General features: G+C 40.2%; 1 protein-coding gene and 1 non-coding gene across 2 annotated transcripts; one reads left to right on the plus strand and one right to left on the minus strand.

The window, feature by feature from the left end:
• Positions 1-7,749: 7,749 nt before the first annotated feature.
• LOC120068643 (small nucleolar RNA R71) lies at positions 7,750-7,855 on the minus strand. The gene has a single exon (XR_005479279.1). It is a non-coding gene; the product is annotated as a small nucleolar RNA R71 (small nucleolar RNA).
• Positions 7,856-10,714: 2,859 nt separating this feature from the next.
• On the plus strand, positions 10,715-11,149 carry LOC150031820 (uncharacterized). Its single transcript, XM_090308287.1, has one exon. It carries the CDS (start codon positions 10,715-10,717, stop codon positions 11,147-11,149), a length of 435 nt encoding a protein of 144 aa, XP_090164413.1.
• Positions 11,150-11,567: the final 418 nt, after the last annotated feature.

Below are 11,567 nucleotides of genomic sequence, written 5' to 3' on the forward strand. Positions count from 1 at the left end.
TATACTTGCTACAGTATGGCTTTAACAACTTGTCAACTAAATTCGGATTCGACCGTCATCATCTTTCCGTCCCATCATGATTTATTATGCTATCACCTTGATGTGCAGTTTTTATGTGGGCACCTTATTGAGCAACTTTTCACGATCGCACATGATCACATGACTTTGCGATTGCAATCTTTCAAGCGCGCGGTCGCCTAATGCCTTGGATCGTAATTTTACTTGCGCCAATGCATTTTTCCTGCACAAAATAAGTAAATTAACTACTTTTATGCGATGGGCATTTGCAATCACAATTTCTTCAGTTTAGTGCTTTTGGACATGATATTGTACATTTTTACCGTCGCAATCTCTCATTATTTTACTTATTTACACTGTAATAACGTGTATTTCTACCCGTTATCACACCCCCAAACAATGCTTGTCCTCAAGCATAAACTAAATATTTTCTTTAAAGAGTCAATCACTTTTACCCTACCTAGATTTCTCAAAGTGCCTTAATCAAATTTCATGAACCAACGATATTTTAATTTCTATCCTGATCTTTTCCTGAAATATTTCTAATACTTAGGGACCACAAGTTTAACATTAAAAAAAAATCTTTACTCGTTTCCAGGACAATGCATGATTTATTTCAAAACTTTCTCCAACTGGGGTGTTTCCAAATGATTTTTATCCTTGCGCGGTTTAGATATTCTTTTTATGACCTTGCACTGATCCAAGTGCCTAGGCTTCGTTTTGGCTTGTTGATAACGGGCAGAAATGCACGTTATTATAGTGCTAAGTGATTAAACAATGGAGGTTTGCATTGATAAAATATGTTAGATTGCGTCCAAAAAGCATTAAGTTCATAACATTGCGGTCGCATGCGTTCATCGCATAAGAACAATTAACTTTTGTATTTTTATGCAGAATATGCATTGCGCAAGGCGGAGAGTGTGATCACAAGAAATCAATGGTCGAGCGCAACATTACCGCAAGGCTTTGCGGTGATTTGTGCTCACAGAGAATTTTTCTCCTAGAATTGCTCACAGACCAGGTAATTTACAACATCTGCGTACCATGGTAATTTTTCAAGTTTGAACAGCTGCTCATTTGGAAAGGTTGCGTTCACCTCCGATTGAATGCGGTCTACTTTCGGATTCTCTAATCTCGATAGATGGTCAGCAACCTAGTTCCCCGTCCCCTTGCGGTCAATTATTTCCATGTTGAATTCTTAAAGGAGGAGCACCCATCGGATTAGCCTCGTCTTTGCATCTTTTTTTGTCATTAAGTATTTTATGCTGAGTGGTCGGTGTGAACTATCACTTTGGATCCCAGTAAATAAGCTCTGAATTTTTCCAGTGCAAATATCACCGTAAGAAGTTCTTTTTCAATGGTAGTGTAATTTGCTTGGGCAAGGTTCAAGGTTCTATTCGTATATGCGATGGGGTGTAGCATTGTTGTTTTCTTTTGTGCTAGCACTGCCCCCATCGCATACCCGCTAGCATCGCACATTAGCTCAAATGGCTTTGTCTAGTCAAGTGCGATCAACACAGGTGCGGTAGTTAATGCGTTCTTCAGTATTTTGAATGCGTTGAGGCACTATGTATCGAAGTCAAATGTTCTGCCAATCTCCAACAATGCACTCAATGGTCGAGTAATCTCTGAAAAGTCTTTCACAAAATGACGATAAAATCCTACATGTCCTAGGAAACTCCTGACAGCCTTCACATTTACTGGAGATGGGAGCTTTTCAATGGCCTCAATTTTCGCCTTATCCACCTCCACCCCTTCCTTGGAAACTTTGTGCCCGAGCACAATACCTTCATTCACCATGAAGTGGCACTTCTCCCAATTCAGCACAGGATTTGTCTCTTCACATCTCCTCAATATCTTCTCCAAGGTTTTCGGACAGACTTTATACGTATGCCCGTAATCGAGAATTTGTTCATAAAAATTTCCACTGAATCCTCGAGATATTTAGAGAAGATGGCCATCATACGTGCTCGGCGCATTGCATAATCTAAACGACATATGGCGAAAAGCAAACGTTCCATATGGGCAGGTGAATGTGGTTTTCTCTTGGTCTTCAGAAGTGATCATTATTTGGTTGTAGCCCGCATACCCGTCCAAAAAATAGAAGTAATCATTTCCTGTTAGGCGGTCTAGCATCTGGCAATAAAAGGCAAGGGGAAATGGTCCTTCTTTGTCTCCATATTGAGTTTGCAGTAGTCCATGCAGATTCGCCAGCCAGTGACGGTCCTCATTGGTATTAATTCATTGTTTACATTTGAGGCTACCGTCATGCCTCCCTTCATGGGCACACATTGCACGGGGCTAACCCACGTGCTGTCGGTGATTGGATATATAATGCCTGCATCCAACCATTTAATTATCTCTTTTTTCACAACCTCCTTCATCGCAGGGTTCAGTCTGCGTTGAGGTTCGATAGACCCTTTTTGGTTTTCTTCGAGACGTATCCTCTGCATGCAGTATGTTAGGTTGATTTCTCTTATGTCTGCTAGCGTCCACCCTATCGCTTTTATGTACTTCTTCAGGATGCTCAACGCATTTTCTTGTTTTTCTTATATCGCAGAGGAAATTATCACTGGCAAAGTTTCATTTTGCACTAGGATAACATACTTCAGATGACTTGGCAGAGTTTTTAATTCCACAGTAGGTGGTTGTTCCAAGGATGCTTTCGTGCTTTTCTCTCTTGATTCAAATTCACTTTTTCTTCTTTGTTCGTTGTTTCCATGATCACATTGCAGGTTACTACGGATGCGGTTGCATCCTCTCTTTCATCTTCCTCTTCGGACTCATCTTCTTCATTACAACTGGCTTCATTGTCAGAATCGGATAGGTCTTCATCTTCCAGATACTTCATGGCTTTAATAATGTCAAACCCGAACTTCTTCCCATTTACACTCATCATTTACACTCAGATACTACGTGATCTCTCCCTTGTACACATCAATTTGAGCGCGACCAATAGATAAAAATGGTCATCCCAATATGATGGGCACGTCTTTGTCCACTTCGTAGTCGAGAATGATGAGTCTGTCAATAGAATGAATTTATCAATTAAGACTAGGACATCCTTTAACTTGTCCTCTGGGTGAACTAGGGACCTGTCCGCCAGCTGGACAGTCACTGTCGTGGGCGCCAGCTACCCCATATTCAACTATTTAAAAGTGAAAGGGGCATTAAATTTATACTGGCCCCAAGATCGCAAAGCGATTGACCCATATATATCCCGCCAATTGAGTACTGTATTGTGAAACTTCCAGGGTCGTGCATCTTTGGTGGGATAATGGTGTTTGGCTTTTGCGTTAACACCACCGTTGCGAACTTTACTATGCTTCTTTTCTTTGTCACCATGTCTTTAAGAAACTTAGCATATTTTGGCATTTGTTCAATCGCTTCAGTGAAAGGAATGTTGATGTGTAACTGTTTTAACATTTCCATGAAGCGATGATACTGCTCTTCATCGTTTTTCTTCTTCTTAAGTCTTTGCGGGAATGGTGGCAGTTGTACGTTCATGGTTTCCTATTCCATAGGCTTAGAAGTGGATGAAACTTTTGGTTCCATCATTTTGTTTTCTTCTGGTTCATCTTGTGTCAACGGGGTCTTGGATTCCATTGCAATTGGATTAGTCTTACTTGGCTCCTTCTTCTCTTCCGCTATTGTCTTTCCACTTCGCAAAGTTACGACTTGACATTGCTCCTTTCCTGTGTTCCCCGGGTTGCGAGAGAGCTCAGTGAACTCGGCAACACCCCTTACGGTCTATTTTTCAGTTCACCCGCAATCTGTCCTATGTACTGCTTTAATAAGCTTTCCAAGGAAGAAGATGGCGGCGCTTGTAAGCTCCTAGATTGATTTTGTGATTGACCATTTGTTTGCGGAAAAAATCCTGGCGACCCTTCTTTTTGCGCCATGGGCTGTTAGCTCTGTTGATTATTCTTCCACGTGTAATTGGGGTGGTTTCTCTACCCAGGGTTGTAAAGGTTAGAGAAAGGATTGTTCTTTACGAAGTATACAGATTGCGGGTTCCTCGGACATTCTTCTATCGGATGTGATTCTCCATAAGAGGCACAACTTATGGCGGTAAAAATATAAAACAATGATACGGGCAAAATACACGTTATTACAATGCAAAGTTATAAAACAATGATGGATTGTGGCGGTAAAAATATATAATATTGCATCCAACTTTACAACATTGTGGTCGCATGCGTCTACCACATTAAAACAGCTAACTTATGTATTTTATGCAGGAAAATGCGTTGACGCAAGGTGGAAATGCGATCCGAAGAAATTAATGTCTGAGCGCATTAAGAGATTGTGATCGCAAGGCTATGCGATCATTTGCGCTCGCGAAAACCTGCTCAAGCAGGTGGCCACATAGAGCCGATGCATCAAGGTGGGCACATCTGGGTGAAAGCTTAATAAATCACGATGGGATAGAAAGCTAATGACGGTCGATTCTGAATTAAGTTGACAAGTCGTTAATGACATACTGTAGCAAGTACACTCAACTTTTTAGTGACAAATATTCAGTGCATTAGACAGAGAATTAATGACATCCCTTCAGTGCAATCATTTGAGAGAAAAAGTTCTTCACCCTGAAGCTCTATAAATACCGAAGGTCACCTTCATTGAAAGAGTTCGGATAGTTCGATTATGCTCCTTAGACTTAGAGTTCTTCTTCACCATATACTTAGATTTTACATACTTATAAGGCGGAAATGAGTGAAGGGAGATTACACTGAGAAATCATCCCGATGAACTCGGAAGACTCTCAAGAAGCGTCGAAACCAAAGAAAGGGCCAACTCTTGCGGAAGCAAGAGCATCTTTTGAGCAGAATAGAGATAACGCAGTGTAAAAGCCTTGGGAAGCAAGATATTGCTACCAGGCTCTGTACCCTTATTTTTCATTGTCATCTTGTACTCTGAACCCATTTATAAAATAAAAATTGCATCTTTATATCTGTCCACTCTCTGTACATTAGCATGAGTAGCTAAATCTGTCGAATGGGTTGAGAAGCACTTAGTTAGCATAACCTGGGATCATCACTTTATGCGATCATCTTGTATTATGTATGCATCATTCGTCCATTAGAGATACTTGGGAGGATAGTCTAAGGATAGAATCTAGGCTTGGAAAAGTCAGATTAGAATCTAGGCTCGAGAGAGTCATATTAGAAATGCATAATCAAGAGATAGAAGCTAAGTAATAATTTATGTTTGCTATTAACGCATCGCATGCACCCCAGAGATAGAATATGTATACGGTCGCCTTGTCCTTGTGTGCATCTTTCATCATTGCATAGGCAAGAAGTAGAGACTTAGGAATAAGCTCTATAGACATTATTGCATTCATAGCATGCGTCCTAAAATTAGGAGCTATCACATTTGCATTGGAAAATGATTTGTTGTCGCATAAGTATAGCATGATTGCATAGTTTGAACGCATCCTTAGGAAACGCTAGCTAAAGAACTTCTCAACCCGTTCTTCCACATACTCATTGTATCTTTCGCATAATTAACTCTTTTCTCAAATCCGCCGCATAACTTTATACCTTAAACAATAAACCAACCAACACTTTGATTTATTTGTTACCGCAAAGTAATCGAAATTTACCATCGCATACTGTGTTCTTAGTCCCAGTTTTCGACCTTGGGCTTACCAGGCAACTCAGTAGGATTTATACTTGGGTCTTACTAAGAAAACTTACATGCACAACGCATATTCCACCGTCGCATTCTACACCATTATTTCATCGCATAAAACAATGCATCAAGTTTTTGGCGCCATTGCTGAGGACTTCGACAATACTTTGTGCTAACGGTAATTTTTTTATTTTCTTTGCAGCTTTCAATCTCTGGCGAATTAGACCCAAAGATTGAAAGAACGTTCTGACGAAGATTGAGAGACAGCCGCCAACAACAACAACAAGAGAAAGATAACATGGCGGAACAACCAGGAAATGGAGCACCAAATGAAAATAATATTGTGGTGAATCCCATTCTATTGGTGAAAAACCGCAATAGGCCCATTTGGGTCTGTGCATCGCCCAACCTCTATGATTTCTCCCTAGGAATCATGAGGCCCGCTCTTGACGGATCGAGGTTCGAAATGAAATCAGTGATGCTACAGATGATTCAAACTGCCGGACAATTTGGTGGTAGGGGTGGCGAGGACCCGCACGCCAACCTCCGGAGTTTCATTGAAATCCGCAACACGTTTGTGTTCCCTAAATCTCCACTGAGGAGGTTCGATTAATGATAACTTATAGAAATACAAGTTATTTATACTGTTTTATTTAGATATTGCGGCTAAAAGAAAGAAAAGTTACGAAATGTCGTAAATACACCCACTAACACCATTGCGATAGTAGAATAGAATGTTTCAGTTTCTACTGGGAAAGCAAGCCTGAGAGGGAAGCTTTCCTCTCCACCACTTCCACACGCTGGCAAGCACAATCTCCGATCGGGATTTGTGTCAAGACGTTGACACGCTTTCTATATTTTTTTCTAATCTCTATTTCATCTTATGTATTCATCTTCTTTAATCTCTCATTCACAACATGTATCAAACGCTTAATTTTAGAATTAAATGTTATGATCGTCACCATTGTTATCTCTCTGTCTCTTTCCATACATCTATAATCCATTTTCTCCATGAAGTGTTCTTAGTCCCCTGGGTAAATAGCAAGAATTAAGCGAGTGAGTTAATTTGTGTTAAGGAGATAATTAAGTTTAGCTAAAGTAAGCTCGATGGCATCTTCACCTGTGCGAGTAGAAGTGAAGATGTTATTCCGCCTATCGAGAGAAGGTTGGAAGAATGCGTTAACTAAAGCAAGAAGTATTTACAGAGATGGAAACAACATTGCGTTCATCACGTTCATCCCTGTTTCACCATAGAGATATGGGAACGTGGTCGATCACCGAGAGGTGTAAGCCAAGGGAAAGCGGAACCTTAGTTGTGTTCTTAACATGATTAACAAACTTGTGATGTTCTTTTTCTTTACTCTTTCTCTTTCTGCTTCAGTCATAAGACTTGCCATCGCAAACATTGATTCTTTGTACAACTTCACAGTCAGTTCTCGACCTCAATATCATGTATCATGTATCATATTAGTTTAGGACTTTACTTTATTAACGCATTTTTACTTTCATCGCAATTTATATTTCTGTATAAAGCACCATTCTTTATTCATTGTTAAAAGCTGGTCGCATGTATCACAAAGTACCGCATTAACAAAAACAATCCCTGTGTTCAACCTCGGATCATTCTGAGAAACTTGTGTTGGAATTATACTTCGTTTCAGCGCAAGGAAACTTGTGACACGTACTACTTCATCGCATACTACAAGCACATTATAATCAACGCATATATTTAGACGTAGTATCGCATAAAAGTTCTCTTTATTGCAAAGAACTTGAGGGCACATTGAGCACATCATTCATTTCATTCACAAACCATGCGTTAGAGTTAGAGTAGATAAAGAGATCAAAATTATGTCATCAAGTTTATGGAAACATGAACTTGAATCATTTTCATCATCAGTAGTGTGTATAAGCGATACATAACATACACATCACAATATCCATTTCGTATCCTTACAATTAACATTGTTTCCATTTTCGTTGTGTGATCAGGCACGAAAATGGGTTTATTCTCTTGAACCAAGGGAGATTACATCATGGGAGCAAGTAGTTGAGAAGTTTATGAAGAAGTACTTCCCTCCGACGGAGAACGCCAGAAGAAGGAAGGTGATCACCAATTTTGAACAGGATATTGACGAATTGCTCAATGAAACTGGGCGAGGTTTAAGAGGCTGGTAAGACATTGCCCACATAATGGCTTACCAGATTGCTTACAGTTGGAGATTTTCTACCATGGATTAAACCCTGCATCACAGATGGCTGCCAATGCGGTATCAGTTGGTGGTCTGCTTGATAAAACATATGACGAGGCGAAAAATATACTTGATCACATTTTTAAAAATCATGAAGACTGGAGAGAAAGCGATCAAAGATTGAGAATCAAGGATAGTGACGCGAATAATGGGGCAATCACATCCCTTCATAACCAAATGACTGCGATGATGAACTTGATATAGGGAATTGCAATCAGTAGCCCAGCAACGCATAGTGGGCAATTAAACGCAATCAACCAAAGGACCGCAAGTTGTGCTACTTGTGGTGAAGGCCATCCAATGGAGGAATGCCCGAGAAACCCACAGTCAGTCTATTTTGTGAAGAATAATTCGTTTTCCAACACGTACAACCCTGGGTGGAGAAACCACCCTAACTTCGCATGGAAAAATCTGCAACAAAATTTTCAATCAGTGGCGCAAAGAGAAGGGCCACCAAGATTTCTCCCATGAACAAACAGTCAAATGAAAAACCAAGCCAGCAGTTCGTAGGCGCCGCAATCTTCATCTTTGGAGAGTTTGTTGAAGCAATATATTGAAAAGAATGAAATAGTGCTTCAAAATCAAGCGACGTCCATCCGCAATCTGGAAATTCAGATGGGATAGATTGCGGGGGAACTCAAAAATAGACCGCTAGGGGCCCTGTCGAGTTCAATAGCAACCCAGGGGGTACAGGAAAAGAGCAATGTAAAGTTGTGACATTGCGGAGTGGAAAGACTATGGTAGGGGAGAAGAAAGAGCCTAGCCAGACTGCTTGTAACGTGTTTGGGATGATATAAATTGCTCACAATGATGTGATACTACTTCTAGTTATGCGTTAATTATTGATGTTCATGTAGTATGCCATGCGTTGTCACAAGTTTCCTTACGATGGAACCAAGTGTAATTCCACTGCAAGTTTCTTGGTGTGATCCGAGGTCGAACATGGGGAATGGTTTAGGTTATTGCGGTATGTTCATGATATATGCGACCAGGTTTTCAATCTTTAAAAATGAGTTTGTATAAGAATATAAATTGCAATAAAGGAAAGGAAAGCAATAAAGATGCGATAAAAACATAAAAAATACAGTAAACCTAAGTTAGATGATACAAGATACAGACTTCATGTACAAGATGCTGGGATTAAGGTTGGCTGTGAAAGTTATGCAAAGACATGGGATGCAGCAACAAGTCTTATGAATAGAATAGAAAGAGAAAGACAAATAATACAAACAATGCAAGTTCTTAATTGGATTGAAGGTACAAATACTGTTCCGCTCTTCTCTTGGAATACATCTCTCAGTGATCGGTCGCGCTCCCACATGTCTGTGGTGAAACAGAGACCAACGTAATGAACGCAAGGTTGCTTCCATGTCTGGAAGTACTACTCGTTTTAGTTAATGCATTCTTCTGACTTTCTCTCGATAGATTAGAATGATACCTTCACTTCTACTTTCACAGGTGAAGATGTCGTCTAGCATGCTTTAGCTAAAAGTATTTTATATCTTTAATTTAGATTAAGTTCTTAGTGATTCATATTGCTCATCAGAGGGTTAAGACACAGCATGAAGAAAATGATGGATGTGTGAACGGAAATAGACAGAAAATGGTAAACGGAATTTATCGAAACATTTAATATTTCTACTAAGCGTTTGATACATGGTGTGTGAATGAAGAGATAAAGAAAACATGAAATACGTAATGAAAGAGAGATAGAACAAATATATCAAGTGCCAATGTCTTGACACAGATTTAATGGAGATCTGCGCTCCGGATAGGATGAATTTGATGGTAGGAAGAGCTTCCCTCTCAGGCTTGCTTTACCGATAGTAGGGATCTTTGCACAGAGCTTCCGATCATATGTATGGTAGGTTGAATCTAAGATTCACCTCTCGGCCTTATGTCGTCTTCTTCCCGGATTTCTTCTCTTAAGTACTCAGCTCAGCCTTTTTTCTACAATCTAGCAGCACTTAGCCCCGTATCAAATAGCATATATTTTCTCTAAATCAATGGGAAATTTATAGGTGCAGATCTTTGACTCCGGCCTTGTGGTCCCTACTAATGGTTATGGTAATTTCGAAGATGGAGGGATATTATTCCTTCTGTTATGCAATCAGACCGTCAATTCTGCACAACCATTAGTTGTACACGTGTCTCAATCCTCCGCTCTTGCGTTGCTCAACTGCATCTTTCGATCATAGGTTCGCATGGGGTGTTTGTTTTTATTACCGCATGCGGTTGAAGCACAGCTCTGGGATCGACTGTCGCATTGCGCCGTCATTACTGTAATCATCTGTTCATTGTTGATTGATGGGCGCAATTTGACAGAGATGCATTGACTAGTCTCTCGTGAGCCTTGAGCGCAAATAGTGACTTGGTCTCCTGCAAAACAAAGTAAAGCTCGGATTGTCTCCATCTTTTTGGTGTTAGTGGGTGTAATCGCAAACATTTATAATTATTGAAATACTAGGCTAATTTTCATACAATTGGTGCATAATTACTAACTTTTGGCCGCAATATCTAGATAAGGTGGCATAAATAACTTGTATTTCTACAAGTTATCATTGCTCTAATTGTGCTAGAACCAGAGATTGCGTTGACTCGGGGGAGAAACAGAAGAAAAGGAGGCGATAGAACCAGAGATTGCGTCCACCTCAGAGCTGAAAGAACAGGGGACTGTAAGAATACAGCTGCCACCATTCCCCTAGAGACTCAAAAAGAAGAAAAATGATGAGGTACAGTATCAATGCTTCATGGATATGCTAAAATAGTTGCATATTAACATTCCGTTCACTGAAGCGATTGAACAGATGCCCACATATGCGAAGTTTCTAAAGGATATGGTGACAAAGAAGAGAAGCACTAGTAAATTCGCAACGGTGGCTTTGACGCAAGGTTCAAAATCCATAATTCCACCAAAAATGCGCGACCCTAGAAGTTTCATTATACCCTGCTCTATTGGAGGGTTATACATCGGTCAAGCGCTTTGCGATCTTGGGGCCAGCATTAACTTGATGCCCTCGTCAATTTTCAAGCATCTAAATTTGGGGCAGCTTGCGCCCACGACGGTGACTCTCCAATTAGTGGATAGATCTCTTGTGCATCCAGAGGGGAAGGTAAAGGATGTTCTAGTTACGATTGACAAATTTATATTACCGGCAGACTTCATCATCCTGGACTACGAAGCAGACAAGGATGTGCTCATCATCCTAGGGCGATCATTTTTATCCACCGGTAATGCTTAGATTGATGTGTACAAAGGAGAGATCACACTGAGTGTGAATGGGCAGAAGCTCAGGTTTGACATTATTCGAGCCATGAAATATCCTAATGAAGAAGACCTCAATGAATTCGACGATGAACAGGGTTTGAATGAAGAAGAAAAGTCCGAAGATGAAAATGAAGATGAGGATGCGATCGTATCCATTGTAGCATGCAATGCGATCACAGAAAAAACAACTAAAGATGATGAGATGATCGCATCCATAGAAGACAAACTGACAACGAACGAAGAAAGAAAAACAACAAAACCATCCTTGGAACACCCACCAACAATAGAGCTAAAGACCCTTCCTAACCACCTGAAGTATGCGTTTATGGGGCAGAATGAAAAGCTACCTGTAATCATTTCCTCTGCACTTAATGAAGACTAAAAAAATGCGT

The sequence above is a fragment of the Benincasa hispida genome, chromosome 12 (genome assembly GCF_027475165.1).
Source record: "Benincasa hispida cultivar pf3 chromosome 12, pf3_genome.v1.1, whole genome shotgun sequence".
NCBI classification, from domain to species: Eukaryota; Viridiplantae; Streptophyta; class Magnoliopsida; order Cucurbitales; family Cucurbitaceae; genus Benincasa; species Benincasa hispida.

Coding starts and splice junctions, on each gene's coding strand:
- LOC150031820 (XM_090308287.1), top strand. CDS start 10,715: ATGCCCACATATGCGAAGTTTCTAAAGGATATGGTGACAAAGAAGAGA.